At 41.9% G+C, this 16,729-nt stretch overlaps 1 protein-coding gene and 1 non-coding gene across 2 annotated transcripts; both read right to left on the bottom strand.

Annotated features, from left to right (window-relative positions):
• Positions 1-1,325: 1,325 nt before the first annotated feature.
• Positions 1,326-2,450, bottom strand: LOC119281922 (cysteine proteinase EP-B 2-like). The gene has a single exon (XM_037562324.1). The coding sequence runs from the start codon at positions 2,448-2,450 to the stop codon at positions 1,326-1,328; it is 1,125 nt and encodes a 374-aa protein (XP_037418221.1).
• Positions 2,451-3,333: 883 nt separating this feature from the next.
• Positions 3,334-3,435, bottom strand: LOC119282885. The gene has a single exon (XR_005138918.1). It is a non-coding gene; the product is annotated as a U6 spliceosomal RNA (small nuclear RNA).
• Positions 3,436-16,729: the final 13,294 nt, after the last annotated feature.

Raw genomic sequence — 16,729 nt, 5'->3', positions numbered from 1 at the left:
AGAGAGAGAGAGAGAGAGAGAGTAGAGGATCCGTCTAGGCATTAGTATCGGAGGTCTAATTAATGAGCAATGAAGTGCACACACATAGAAGAGAGGGGGGGGGGATATGGGCATTTTGGTCTAAAATTATGCATAATACAACAAATAGAGAAGTTTTGCGAACTTTGAGTGACATTTTCTGAAAGAACAAATTCGTAGTGGCATTTTTATTAATCACCGGAATTGCAGTGGCATATAGCAAATTAACCCACTAAAAATTAGGCTTAATTTGTAGATGTGAATACAATGTTTTTTTGCCGATAAGATCATCTACATGGGTTGAGCTAGAGAGATTGGGTTGTTTCTACTCTTTTTCTTGGAGTTCTCACAGCATTTTAGGCCCATTTGTAGAATTCTCATTTACCAACCTTGTGCAATTGCCTAGTTAGATGCGTATCACTTTGATGGTATGGGATTGCCGGTTTCTTGCTCAACGAACTTCGCCTATGCATCTCACTTGAGAAGGGCGAAGCCCTCATGACCAGAATTTGTATCTGCTTAAGAAGTCAATACTTATGCGACAGTAAACAAAGATTGAGATTGATGAAATTGACAAACTGAGTTTTGTCAGATGAGTTCTTTAGAAAGATTTTTGGATAAGTTCAATAGTACAACATTTAGTTAGAATCCTATATATCTAAGAAGGTTATCTCCACAACGTCTAATTATCTTGACATGTGTGCTTCCACATCATCAAAATTGTTGTAGCCGCTAAATTTACTAGCTTGATCCACTAGTATCCGTGCGATCTACGCATGAGAATTCTCTACCATCCAACATGCATTAGTGCATCCTAAGTTGGGTTTAAATTGCATTGCATTTGATTGTGGCATGCATAATTTTTCATGTTCAGATTTTTTTCCTTACACAGAAATTTCTGACATAGTTCAAATTATAGGGATTGAATTTGTATTTTATATAACATTTAAACACTATATACCATTTATACGGCAACTGCGGATCGTATCGTCTAATCTAAATAAAGTACTCCATCTGCTTCATAATTTTTGTCATGGTTTTAGTTTAAATTTAAAATTTGAACTAACCAACTCGGAGTAGAACACAGCACATTAGCAAGCTTACAAACATTACCAGTACATTACATTATTACATTTTACATTACTTTCATAAATCCAAACAAATTATGTGGATCGTCCTGGTCCCACGCTACACACACCTAATTCTTGCGTGTGGACAGAGAAGCACTTGATTCAGCTGTAATTTATTTTCACCCTAATTTAACTAGGAATGATCGTAGAAATAATTCAGACAAGCAGACGGGTCGATCACTGCGACTCCCATGCGCCGAGCGCGCGCCTGGGCTTGGGCTTGGGTTTGCTGTCCGCCTTGACGGGGTAGGATGCCTCCATGGCGATGCCGCAGAGCCCGCCTTCGGCACCGGAATCCTTCTCCACCCTGATGTACCCCTTCTCCCCCCATGACGGCCCCCACGAGTTCTTCACCGTCCAGTACGCCTTGCCGTCCTCCGCCACCCCGTACCCGACCACCGCGACGCCGTGGTCCAGGTCTGTTCCACAGTCACCGGTGAACACCCCCTCGGAGTAGAACATGAACGCCTTCCCGCTGGCATCGATGGCCACGGAGACGGGCTGGTTCGCCACGGCCTTGGCCAGCGCCTCCTCGCTGTTGGCCGGCACGTCCTGGTGTCCGTCGATGCGCACCACCACGGGGGAGCTCTTGGCGGCTTTGCAGGTGCCGTTGGCGGCCCGGTACGGGTAGGCGGCCTCGGTGGTGAGCCCGCCGTTTTTCTTGACGTACTCGAAGGCGTTGTCCATGAGCCCGCCCTCGCACCCGTCGTTGTCCGCCGTGTCGCAGTCGATGAGCTCCTGCTCCGACAGCGACACGAGCTTCCCGGTCCGGATGGCGTTGATGCCTTCCACGGACACCACGGTGGAGAAAGCCCAGCAGCTGCCGCACTTGCCCTGGTTCTTGACGCCCGTCACGGCGCCCTTCTGGCGCCAGTCCACGGACCGCGGCAGGTCCGACACGTTCACGGCGGCGTACATGAACCCCGGGACGGACGGTGGCGTGGCGGGGCCGTCGCGTCGGCGGTCGCTGACGCGGGAGCCGGCGAAGGTGGCGCGGAACTCGGCCTGGTCCATGTCGCCGAAGCGGTTGAGGCGGAGACGGTAGGGGCGGTCGCCGCGCTTGTTGTGGGAGTGGATGAAGTGGACGTTGGACTTGAAGGTGCCGAAGCGGCGGTGCTTCTCGGCGTGGTGGCGGGGCACGCGGTGCGCGGTCTGCCACCGCTCGTACAGGTCCCAGAGCGCCTCCTCCGACTCCAGGTCGTTGTCCTCCAGCGGGATGGCGCTGCACAGCTCCACCGCTGCCACGGCCAGCACCGCCGCCACCATGGACGCCAGCAGAAGCTTCTTGCTGAGCTGCCCCATCGTGCTGCTCGATCTACCAGTGCACCACGAGCTGCAGTTGCTACCTTTGTACGCAGTGCTGTACTGCAGAGCTAGCAGCTACTTGGGGGCTAGCTAGCTTCGAGTGTGAGATGATGATGGTTGAGAAGGGAGGCGGCGTATTTATAGGTGGAGATCGTCCGACCGATCGAGCACCGAGGAGTGTGGAGAAGCTTTGCATGCAAGCAAGCAGGGAGTTAGAGGCAGAACGGTGCTGCTCCGGCGATCTGCTTTGCGGCGGGAAAGACACGAGGAGGTTTAAAACTTTAAATGGCGGTAACAGAAAGCTGAGCGGAGGTGTGTCAGACTCTGCTGGAGGTGGTTACAGCTTGCTCCCAAGTTGCGTGTGGCGGTGATATTTTGGGGGCGACGAAGATTCAGGGCAGATTCATTCACCGATCATGCCGACGGACGGGCCGAATCATTCCCGGGGTGCAGGCCTGATTCATTCCGATCACCGCCGGCCGTGATAGCCTGCTGATCGTAGGTGTGCAGTTCCATGGATGCTACGCCGTAGAACTGGTAGATGCAGTTACTGGTGAATGCTTCATCGCATACGTACCGCTGCTGCTGTTGTGCTTGGGGTGGCCGTTGAGTCTGTCGAGAGGATCAAACACGGCATTGATGGCGGTTGAGGAGGCCGAGGTGCGGCGCGGCGGTTGCTCGCGTTCACTCTGTTCCCTCTCTCAAGAGGCAGACGACTACGGGTGGGATGCTTCGTCTAGTACACTGTTTTCCTTCTCATTTTTTGAAACCCAAAAAATAGCTTTCTTTGTTCCACTAATTACGAACAAGGCATTGCTGTCAATTAATTATTAATGAAGAAAATCGAACCAAAATCAAAACATTCAGCGCCTAACAGTAGAAGTTATGATTTTTTTTCTCGATTTGTGCTGACATCCTTGGGTGGGGGCCATGCTAAGTTTCTTTATATCGTTCTAATTTTATCGGATGTCCCTGAAGGAAAATTATGACTCTTTCTTTTTACATGTACAGTACAAGTAATGACCGAGGGCTCCTTTTACATGAATTTTGTAAGCATTGAGGGCTCCTTTTATAATTTTGTAGGAAATCTATAGGATTCCTATAGAAAAATATCCTTTTGAGCCCTTTGGTTTTGTAGGGATTGATTCATATCCATCACATTTCAAAGGAAAACAAACAACAACTAAGACCTAAATTTCCGATACTATGAAGCGAATGATATCTCTTTTCCTACAAAAATTGTGATACACGTCATCTCATTTTTCATGACTTTTCTATTCCTACAATATATCCATCCTATGAACCTAAATGTAAGAGGATATAGACCATGTAAATGAATAGAGAGGGAGATTGGTGGAATCGTTGTTGTATTGCTTAAGCCTCATGGGTGTATATATAGGAGGACATGATTAACTTAGAGTACAAGACAAGGTAGAAATAAATCCTACTCTATCTTATCCTATGTTTACTAACTATCATGATGCTCAACACTAAAGGAGGCATGGGACTAAGAGGAGAAAACCACCGCTCGCTCTCGGGTTGCAACGACGCATAACCTAACCCCCGCAGGCCATGGCTCGATGTGACTGCCTTCTTGCACAAAATTAGATCCCTCTGTTGACCGATTTGACAACCTCATTGTAGTAGCGGACCTCCTTCTACACAAGGAGGTCACCCAAACTCATTGAATTTTGCAAATTCGGTCCCGTTTCGTGGGATATACCTTAATGTTTTGAATCTCTAGGCTACACAGCTGTAGGAAGGTCACCAAAACGCGTTTTTTCGTTGATTGGGTCGGTTCATGCGCATAAGATCACAATTGTAGGATCCGGGATGATTTCCACGTTATGGAAACCAGGTGCTGGCCCTTAGGGAACCCTAGTTTGGTGACCCTAAACCCTGATTTGCATGTTTTGTGAACCTTGGTATGTAGCCAGAGTTCTCCTTCCCTAACCCTAGGCGGCTAGGGCAAACTCTTCCCTCCAAACTTCGCCTGCGAGCCCGTGCATTCGCCTCCTCTTCACCTGCCGTTCCGGCGGCGGTGGTGGGGAGGGGAATCCCGGTGCCTCCACTCCGGTTAGTAGTTTAGGTTAGGGTTTTTTAGTCCTCACATGGTGCGGTACTTGCTACCTCTTGAACATGCATTGGTTTTCCCTTGAAGAGGAAAGGGTGATGCAGCAAAGTAGCGTAAGTATTTCCCTTAGTTTTGAGAACCAAGGTATCAATCCAGTAGGAGACGACACACAAGTCACCTAGTACCTGCACAAACAATCAATAACCTTGCAACCAACGCGATAAAGGGGTTGTCAATCTCTTCACGGCCACTCGCAAAAGTGAGATCTAATAAAGATAGTAAAGTAAATATTTTTGGTATTTTTGTTGTATAGATTGGAAAGTAAAGATTGCAAAATAGTAAATGAGATGCGATGTAAATAAAAGAGATGTAATATGATAGAAAAGAGACCCGGGGGCAATAGGTTTCACTAGTGGCTTCTCTCAAGACAGCATGTATTACGGTGGGTGAACAAATTACTGCCGAGCAATTGATAGAAGAGCGCATAATTATGAAGACATCTAAGGCAATGATCATGAACATATGCATCACGTCCGTGTCAAGTAGACCGAAACGATTCTGCATCTACTATTATTACTCCACACATCGACCGCTATCCAGCATGCACCTACAGTATTAAGTTCATAAGAACGGGGTAACGCATTAAGCAAGATGACATGATGTAGAGGGATAAACTCAAGCAATATGATATAAACCCCATCTTTTTATCCTCGATGGCAACAATACAATACGTGCCTTGCCGCCCCTACTACCACTGGGAAAGGACACCGCAAGATTAAACCCAAAAATAATATAAAAGAGCATATTAAAGCCTATTAAACATCCAAAAGAAATAATACAATAGCATGGAACAATCAAAAATTATAGATACGTTGGAGAGGTATCAAGCATCCCCAAGCTTAATTCCTGCTCGTCCTCGAGTAGGCACATGATAAAAACAGAATTTTTGATGTGGAATGCTACCTAGCGTATTTATCAATGTAATTTTCTTTATTGTGGCATGAATGTTCAGATCTGAAAGATTCAAGACAAAAGTCTAATATTGACATAAAAATAATAATACTTCAAGCATACTAACAAAGCAATCATGTCTTCTCAAAATAACATGGCCAAAAAAAGTTATCCCTACAAAATCATATAGTCTGGCTATGCTCTATCTTCATCACACAAAATATTTAATTATGCACAACCCCGGTTTCAGCCAAGCAATTGTTTCATACTTTAGTATTTTCAAACTTTTTCAATCTTCACGCAATACATGAGCGTGAGCCATGGACATAGCACTATACGTGGAATAGAATGGTGGTTGTGGAGAAGACAAAAAAGAGAAGATAGTCTCACATCAACTAGGCGTATCAACGGGCTATGGAGATGCCCATCAATAGATATCAATGTGAGTGAGTAGAGATTGCCATGCAACAGATGCACTAGAGCTATAAGTGTACGAAAGCTCAAAAGAAAACTAAGTGGCTGTGCATCCAACTTGCTTGCTCACGAAGACCTAGGGCACTTTGAGGAAGCCCATCATTGGAATATACAAGCCAAGTTCTGTAATGAAAAATTCCCACTAGTATATGAAAGTGATAACATAGGAGACTCTCTATCATGAAGATCATGGTGCTACTTTAAAGCACAAGTGTGGTAAAAGGATAGTAGCATTGTCCCTTCTCTCTTTTTCTCTCATCGTTTTTTATTTTTTTATTTAGGACTTGTCGTGGAATTGTCACGGCAGATGTCCTAGTGAAAGGACTTAGTCGTAGAGCCATCGCAACTAGGAAGCTTAAAGGGGTTAATCGGGACAAAGTACACGAGGTTTATACTGGTTCGGCCCCTTACGGTGAAGGTAAAAGCCTAAGATCTAGTTTTGAGTGGGATTGCTTATGTCTCGATAACCAGGGAGCGAATCGCTTGACATAGCTCTCGAGTTGATGTTACTTGTACTGAGCCGCCGCCGGGTCGTCCCTTTATATACAAAGGTCGACGCCCAGCGGCTTACAGAGTCACGCTGGCTCATAAACAGTGTCCGGCTCGGTCTCCTAATTATTCATGCCTTATAATACAAGTCACACACATATGGCGGTTTATCACTACGAGCCTTAAGTCGCCTCTGGGCTTTGGGCCCTTAACTGAACCGCCATCCCTGTCATGGGTCTTGGGCTTCAAGAATATTTGCAAGTATAACCCGGCCCCTCCTGGGCGGGTCATACCAGTAGTTATATCCCCAACATTAGGCCCCAGATTGATTTGAACTGGTTCATGTCAATCTTCGACACTTAAGAAAAAATCATCTGCCCTTATTAAATTTTTGTAACCCGCCATGACGTCATCCTCTGGATTTGTGGTAACCCGCCATGACATCACCTGTCATAAAAGCATGTTTTATTCAATGCATCCCAACGGATCTTTTTCTTGATGACCATCCCGAAAATCGAGGCGTCTTTGTAGTCGGATAACTTATATTTTCGGCCTCCTCGTTTTTCGCGCTCTTTTAGTGGCCCTTCCTTATGAATAGACCCGACTAGTTCTTCCTCATTCTTCCCTTCTGCGTATTCTTCCTTTCGCCCCCATCTGTCACTTTAGCTCTGTGCTACATCTTGAGCTTGCGTTGGTTTTCCTTGAAGAGGAAAGGGTGATGGAGCAATAGTAGCGTAAGTATTTCCCTCAGTTTTTGAGAACCAAGGTATCAATCCAGTAGGAGGCTCCTCAAAAGTCCCACGCACCTACACAAACAAACAAAGAACTCGCAACCAATGCAATAAAGGGGTTGTCAATCCCTTCACGGCCACTTGCGAAAGTGAGATCTAATAAAGATAGTATGATAAGATAAATATTTTTTTGGTATTTTATAATATAGATGCAAAAAGTAAAGATGAAAATAAAAGTAGATTGGAAGCAAATATGATAAGAGATAGACCCGGGGGCCATAGGTTTCATTAGTAGCTTCTCTCAAGATAGCATAAGTATTATGGTGGGTGAACAAATTACTATCGAGCAATTGATAGAAAAGCGAATAATTATGAGATTATCTAGGCATGATCATGTATATAGGCATCACGTCCGCAACAAGTAGACCGACTCCTGCCTACATCTACTACTATTACTCCACACATCGACCGACTCCTGCCTGCATATAGAATATTAAGTTCATAAGAACAGAGTAACGCATTAACCAAGACGACATGATGTAGAGGGATAAACTCAAGCAATATGATATAAACCCCATCTTGTTATCCTCGATGGCAACAATACAATACGTGCCTTGCAACCCTTTCTGTCACTGGGTAAGGACACCGCAAGATTGAACCCAAAGCTAAGCACTTCTCCCATGGCAAGAAAGATCAATCTAGTAGGCCAAACCAAACTGATAATTCGAAGAGACTTGCAAAGATAACTCAATCATACATAAAAGAATTCAGAGAAGATTCAAATATTATTCATAGACACTTGATCATAAACCCACAATTCATAGGATCTCAACAAACACACCGCAAAAAGAGTTTACATCGAATAGATCTCCACAAGAGAGGGGGAGAACATTGTATTGAGATCCAAAAAGAGTGAAGAAGCCATCTAGCTAATAACTATGGACCCGTAGGTCTGTGCTAAACTACTCACAACTCATCGGAGGGGCTATGGTGTTGATGTAGAAGCCCTCCGTGGTCGATTCCCCCTCCGGCAGAGTGTCGGCGAAGGCTCCAAGATGAGATCTCGCGGATACAGAAGGTTACGGTGGTGGAAATTGTGTTTCGTTCGCTCCCTGGATGTTTTCGGGGTACGTAGGCTTATATAGGAGGAAGAAGTATGTTGGTGGACGCCCGAGGGGCCCACGAGACAGGGGGGCGCGCCCTATAGGGGGATGGGCGCCCTCCTATCTAGTGGAAGCTTCGGCTGCTTCTTGACTTGCACTCCAAGTCCTCTGGATCACGTTCGTTCCAAAAATCACGCTCCCGAAGGTTTCATTCCATTTGGACTCCATTTGATATTCCTTTTCTTCGAAATACTGAAATAGGCAAAAAAACAGCAATACGGGCTAGGCCTCCGGTTAGTAGGTTAGTCCCAAAAATGATATAAATGTGTAAACTAAAGCCCATAAACATCCAAAAGAGGTAATATAATAGCATGGAACAATAAAAAATTATAGATACGTTGGAGACGTATCAAGCATCCCCAAGCTTAATTCCTGCTCGTCCTCGAGTAGGTAAATGATAAAAAGAGAATTTTTGGTGTGGAATGCTACCTAGCATAATTCTCAATGTAATTTTCTTTATTGTGGCATGAATGTTCAGATCCAAGTGATTCAAAATAAAAGTTCATATTGATAAAAGAAATAGTAACACTTCAAGCATACTAATCAAAGTAATCATGTCTTCTCAAAATAACATGGCAAAAGAAAGTTCATCCCTACAAAATCATATAGTTAGGCTATGCTTCATTTTCATCACACAAAGATGTTCCCAACTTCTATACCCCCGATGACAAGCCAAGCAATTGTTTCATACTTAAATAATCTCAAACTTTTTCAACCTTCACGCAGTGGCGAAGCCAGAATTTTTGTGGAGCCCGGGCAAGCTTGACCCTTAGTGTCTAATTTGGAAATCAAAATCAAGTATTTTGATACACAATATATATAATAGCCCCAAACTTCGGAACCACAAACGCACGATAATAATGAAGTAACAATATAAATGTGATAGTCATGCAAATGTAATTATAAAGTGAACTACTATATGATATATCAACACTCCATTTTATAACAGTTCGCCAAGTGTGACACTCGGCTAGTTCCTTTCCTCAGATACTCGGCAAAGTTTTTACGGGTGCTAAAATGAGGTACTCAGCAAAGTAAACTAGGCTGATGACCAGCCGACGTAAACGACGCCTATCACATGGCATGTTGTGTTTGTGGAGTATCTTTCGTTCCATACTCGGTGAAGATGGGTGCACCGAAGGGCGGCACGTGTCCCCTCTTGGTGACATTCGGGGAACAGCTTTTGGCAGGGTTGCCCAGGTCATGCCATGTATCACCCTTCGTCGACTGTTCTCCAGAAGACTCTTGCCAAACCATCCTAGAAGCTACCAGACATTGTCGCTTGACAACATAAGTCTTAAAACAAGGCCACACATAGAACAAAATAGAGAGTTTATTCCAACGAAAATTAGACATGAACAAAATACGGTAGCAGATCAATTGGCTATGCATAGTTGTGTAGAGCGTACGACTACACTATGGCTACATCAAGGTCCATCAAGTATCGAGAAACTTTTGCCTCACGACGATAACCCTATATTGATGGAATACAACTTTATTTCCTTGCAAAAAAACCAGGCCACAAATAGAACTAAATTTGCCATGTGACCAGTAAAAGTATAACTATATAAATTAGCATCCAAACATCCTAGAAGACACCACTCCCTCTAGTGATCTAAATGATTTTATTTTTTTTACATATGGAGTACGAGATAAAATAATAAATTTCTAATTCACATAAATTAAGTGTTGTGATTTGTGAATATACTCAAAATAGTGAGCTTGTAAGAAAAGAGGAAGACATGTAAAATATACCCCACCACCTGACCTCATAAATTAATTTAAGTCCTAAATATATCAATCTTCAAATTAGTTAGCAAAATCTTACATAATCAGGAGAAAGGGCACGAGACGATGAGTAGTTGAGGATGTAAGTCGAGCAGAACAGGGTTGTGAGTGGTTGTTTCCTCTCAAGTACTAATTGTTTTGGAAGAAGGGAATACCAGCCCATCACCACTGAACATTACGCTTTGCCAGGGAGTGCGCTTGGTAGGTAGTTAATTAGCACATTACTTACTTAAATATTAGCTGAACACTTGGTAGGTACTCACGTACACTCCTACGGTCCTGCCCGGGTAAACCAAGATGCATAATGAGATTTGCCCCATTGTTTATCACCTGCGTACGCAGTCCCCTCGCCAGGGAGCCCGGGCAAGTGCCCGGGGTGGTCGGGCGCTGGCTCTGCCACTGTCTTCACGCAATACATGAGCGTGAGCCATGGATATAGCACTATGGGTGGAATAGAATATGATGATGGGGATTGTGTGGAGAAGACAAAAAAAGAAATTCTCACATTGACGAGGATAATCAACGGACTATGGAGATGCCCATCAATTGATGTCAACATGATGAGTAGGGATTGCCATGCAACAGATGCACTAGAGCTATAAATGAATGCTCAACAAAAGAAAACTAGTGGGTGTGCATCCAACTTGGTTGCTCACGAAGACCTAGGGCATTTTAGGAAGCCCATCTTAGGAATATACAAGCCAAGTTCTATAATGAAAAATTCTCACTAGTATGAAAAAGACAACTTATGAGACTCACTATATGAAAAACATGATGCTACTTTGAAGCACAATATATGAGACTCACTACATGAAGAACAAGGTGCTACTTTGAAGCACAAGTGTGAAAAAAGTGATAGTAACATTGCCCTTTTTATTTATTTTCTTTTTCTTTTTCTTTTTTCTTTTTTTGGGCCTTTCTTTTTTTCTTTTGGCCTTTCTTTCTTTTTTTTCTTTTTTTTTCTTTGGGCAATGCTCTAATAATGATGATCATCACACTTCTATTGATTACAACATATGAATTACAACTCGAAACTAGAACAAGATATGACTCTATATGAATGCCTCCGGTGGTGTATCGGGATGGTGCAATGAATCAAGAGTGACATGTATAAAAATTAATGCATGGTGGCTTTACCACAAATACGATGTCAACTACATGATCATGCAATGACAATATGACAAAAGTAAAATATGTCATGATGATGATAAACAGAGCGGTGGAAAGTTGCATGGCAATATATCTCGGAATGGCTATGGAAATGCCATAATAGGTAGGTATGGTGGCTGTTTTGAGGAAGATATAAGGAGGTTTATGTGTGATAGAGCGTATCGTATCATGGGGTTTGGATGCACCGGCGAAGTTTGCACCAAGTCTCAAGGTGAGAAAGGGCAATGCACAGTACCGAAGAGGCTAGCAATGGCGGAAAGGTAAAAGTGCGTATAATCTAGGGACTCAACATTAGTCAAAAGAACTCATATACTTATTGCAAAAATTTAGAAGTCAGCAAAAATCAAGTACTACGGGCATGCTCCTAGGGGGATAGATTGGTAGGAAAAGACCATCGCTAGTCCCCGACCGCCACTCATAAGGATGCACAAGCCAGGTACACTTCATGTTTCAAATTTGTTACACAACTTTAACCATACGTGCATGCTACGGGACTTGCTAACTTCAACACAAGCATTCTTTAAATTCATAATCACCCAACTAGCATGACTTTAATATCACTACCTCCATACGTGCATGCTATGATAGTTTTTATTATACCCAACTTGGATGCCTACCATTTTAGGACCAATTTTATAACCATAGCAAATACCATGCTGTTCTAAAAGACTCTCAAAATAATATAAGTGAAGCATGAGAGACTAGCAATTTCTACAAAAATAAGTCACCGCCGTGCTCTAAAAGATATAAGTGAAGCACTAGAGCAAAAACTATCAAGCTCAAAAGATATAAGTGAAGCACATAGAGTATTCTAGCAAATTCTAATCAAGTAGGTTTCTCCCAAAAGGTGAGTACAGCAAGGATGATTGTGGTAAACTAAAAATCAAAGAATAATATAATACACGATGCTCCAAGCAAAACACATATCATGTGGCGAATAAAAATATAGCTCCAAGTAAAGTTACCAATGAACGAAGACGAAAGAGGGGATGCCTTCCCGGGGCATCCCCAAGCTTAGGCTTTTGGCTATCCTTGAATATCTTGGGGTTCCTTGGGCATCCCCAAGCTTAGGATCTTGCCACTCCTTATTCCATAGTCCATAAAAGCTTTACCCAAAACTTGAAAACTTCACAACACAAAACTCAACAGGAAATCTTATAAGCTCTGTTAGTGAAAGAAAACAAAACCACCACATAAGTTACTGTAATGAACTCATTCTTTATTTATTTTTGTGTTAAACCTACTGTAATCTAACTTCTCTATGGTTTATAAATTAATTTACTAGCCATAGATGCATTGAAATAAGCAAACAACACACGAAAAACAGAATCTGTCAAAAACAGAATAGTCTGTAGTAATATGTAACTAACGCAAACTTATGGAACTCTAAAAATCCTACCAAAATAGGAAGTCCTGGAACATTTGTTTATTGATCAGAGGCAAAAGGAATCAACGCAAAATCACGTTTCGGTGATTTAACAAAACTAAATTCGTGCATGCAAAGTTTTTTGTTTTTCAGCAGAATCAAATCAACTATCATCATAGGTTATCCTATAGGTTCTACTTGGCACAAACACTAATTAAAAGATAAAAACACATATAACAGAAGGTAGATGCAAGATTTATTACTAAACAGGAGCAAAAACAAAAAACACAAAGAAAATTGGGTTGCCTCCCAACTAGCGCTATCGTTTAACGCCCCTAGCTAGGCATAAAAGCGAAGATAGATCTAACGAGTGCCATCTTTGGCACTAAATTCATAAGTAGCCCGCATGATAGATTCATAAGGTAATTTGAATTTATTTCTTGGAAAGTGCTCCATGCCTTTCTTTAATGGAAATTGGAATCTAATATTCCCTTCCTTCATATCAATAATCGCACCAATCATTCTAAGGAAAGGTCTACCAACAATAATAGGGCAAGAAAGATTGCAATCTATATCAAGAACGATAAAATCTACGGGCACCAAATTTCTATTTGCAACAATGAGAACATCATTGATTCTTCCCATTAGGTTTTTAATGGTGGAATCCGCAAGGTGCAAATTTAAAGAGCAATCATCAAGATCATGGAAACCTAGAATATCACATAAAGTTTTCGGAATCATGGAAACACTAGCACCCAAATCACACAAAGCAAAACACTCATGATATTTAATTCTAATATTTATAGTAGGTTCCCACTCATCATTAAGTTTTCTAGGTATAGAAACTTCCAAATTAAGTTTTTCATCATAAGATTGCATCAAGGCATCAACGATATGTTTGGTAAAAGCTTTATTTTGACTATAAGCATGAGGAGAATTAACAACGGATTGGAACAAGGAAATACAACCTTCTAAAGAACAATTATCATAATCAAAATCCTTGAAATCCGAGATAGTGGGTTCAATGCTATTTAAAGTTGTGACCTCTCCAATCCCACTTTTACCAAATTTAGCATCAAGATCTAAAAAGTCTGATTTCTTGGGACGCCTTCTAGGTAAAGTTGACTCATCATCAGTCCCATAATTATGAAGATTCCTATTGCAAAACATAGATCTAATAGGAGACGCATCAATAACTTTAAGATCCTCATCATTATTTTCATGTAAACTAAAAGAACACGCCTTTACAAAGCTATACTTTTTAGCACGCAATCTAGCGGTTCTTTCCTTGCACTCGTCAATGGAAATTCTCATTGCTTTGAGAGACTCATTGATATCATGCTTAGGAGGAGAAGATCTAAGTTTAAGAGAATCAACATCAAGTGAAAGCCTATCAACGTTCCTAGCCAAATCATCAACTTTGAGCAATTTTTGTTCAGGCAAAGCATTAAAATTCTTTTGAGAAATCATAAATACTTTCACACTATTCTCAAAATCAGAGGGCATATTATTAAAATTACCATAATAATTATTGTAGGAATTTCCATAATTATTAGAGGAATTACTAGGGAACGGTCTAGCATTAAAGTTTCCTCTATAAGCATTGTTTCCAAAACTATTCCTACCAACAAAATTCACATCCATAGATTCATTATTATTCTCAATCAAAGAATACAAAGGCATATAATTGGGATCAAGAGGAGTATTTTTAGTAGCAACCAATTTCATAAGTTCATCCATCTTTCCACTCAAAACATTTATTTCTTCTATAGCATGCACTTTTTTACTAGAAGATCTTTCGGTGTGCCATTGAGAATAATTAGCCATAATATTATCAAGAAGTTTTGTAGCATCTCCTAACGTGATTTCCATAAACGTGCCTCCCGCGGCCGAGTATAAGAGATTTCTAGAAGCAAAGTTCAAATCAGCATAATTTTTTTTATGATCATCCATAAATTCAAACCATGAGTAGGGCAATTGCAAAGTATCAATTTCATTCTTTCCCAGATTGGGCGACATGCTCATGATCAAGTTGTTTAAAATTCATGATATCGTTCCTAAGAGTAATAATCTTAGCGGGAGGAAAATACTTAGAGATAAAAGCATCTTTGCACTTGTTCCAAGAATCAATACTATTTTTAGGCAAAGACGAAAACCAAACTTTAGCACGATCTCTAAATGAAAACGGAAATAACTTCAATTTGACACTATTGTTATCCGTATCTTTCTTATTTTGCATATCACACAAATCAACAAAGTTGTTTAGATGAGTAGCGACATCTTCACTAGGAAGGCCGGCGAATTGATCTTTCATAACAAGATTCAATCAAGCAGTATTGATTTCACAAGACTCAACATCATTAAGAGAAGCAATCGGAGTACTAAGGAAATCATTATTATTGGTATTAGAGAAATCACACAATTTGGTATTATCTTGCGCCATGGCAACAAGTAATCCAACACACAAGCAAACAGAAAAAGGCAAGAGAAAAGAGAGGAGAAGATTGGGAAAGAGAGGGCGAATAAAACGGCAAGGGTGAAGTGGGGGAGAGGAAAACGAGAGGCAAATGGCAAATAATGTAAATGCGAGGGAGATGAGTTTGTGATGGGTACTTGGTATGTCTTGACTTGAGCGAAGACCTCCCCGACAACGGCGCCAGAAATCCTTCTTGCTACGTCTTGAGCTTGCGTTGGTTTTCCTTGAAGAGGAAAGGGTGATGCAGCAATAGTAGCGTAAGTATTTCCCTTAGTTTTTGAGAACCAAGGTTTCAATCCAGTAGGAGGCTCCTCAAAAGTCCCACGCACCTACACAAACAAACAAAGAACTTGCAACCAACACAATAAAGGGGTTGTCAATCCCTTCACGGCCACTTGCGAAAGTGAGATCTAATAAAGATAGTATGATAAGATAAATATTTTTTTGGTATTTTATAATATAGATGCAAAAAGTAAAGATGCAAATAAAGGTAGATTGGAAGCAAATATGATAAGAGATAGACCCGGGGGCCATAGGTTTCACTAGTGGCTTCTCTCAAGATAGCATAAGTATTACGGTGGGTGAACAAATTACTGTCGAGCAATTGATAGAAAAGTGAATAATTATGAGATTATCTAGGCATGATCATGCATATAGGCATCACGTCCGCAACAAGTAGACCGACTCCTGCCTGCATCTACTACTATTACTCCACACATCGACCGAGTCCTGCCTGCATCTAGAGTATTAAGTTCATAAGAATAGAGTAACGCATTAAGCAAGATGACATGTTGTAGAGGGATAAACTCAAGCAATATGATATAAACCCCATCTTGTTATCCTCGATGGCAACAATACAATGCGTGCCTTGCAACCCTTTCTGTCACTGGGTAAGGACACCGCAAGATTGAACCCAAAGCTAAGCACTTCTCCCATGGCAAGAAAGATCAATCTAGTAGGCCAAACCAAACTGATAATTCGAAAAGACTTGCAAAGGTAACTCAATCATACATAAAAGAATTCAAAGAAGATTCAAATATTATTCATAGATAAACTTGATCATAAACCCACAATTCATCGGATCTCAACAAACACACCGCAAAAAGAGTTTACATCGAATAGATCTCCACAAGAGAGGGGGAGAACATTGTATTGAGATCCAAAAAGAGAGAAGAAGTCATCTAGCTAATAACTATGGACCTGTAGGTCTGTGGTAAACTACTCACAACTCATCGGAGGGGCTATGGTGTTTATGTAGAAGCCCTCCATGGTCGATTCCCCCTCTGGCAGAGTGCCGACGAAGGCTCCAAGATGAGATCTTGTGGATACAGAAGGTTACGGTGGTGGAAATTGTGTTCCGTTCGCTCCCTGGATGTTTTCGGGGTACGTAGGCTTATATAGGAGGAAGAAGTACATCGGTGGACGCCCGAGGGGCCCATGAGACAGGGGGGCGCGTCCTATAGGAGGGGGCGCGCCCTCCTATCTCGTGGAAGCTTCGGCTGCTTCTTGACTTGCACTCCAAGTCCTCTGGATCGCATTCGTTCCAAAAATCACGCTCCCGAAGGTTTCATTCCGTTTGGACTCCGTTTGATAT

This window comes from Triticum dicoccoides, chromosome 3B (assembly GCF_002162155.2).
Source record: "Triticum dicoccoides isolate Atlit2015 ecotype Zavitan chromosome 3B, WEW_v2.0, whole genome shotgun sequence".
NCBI lineage: Eukaryota > Viridiplantae > Streptophyta > Magnoliopsida > Poales > Poaceae > Triticum > Triticum dicoccoides.
Note: the sequence above shows the minus strand (reverse complement) of the source record. Positions and strands in the feature narration are given on the sequence as shown.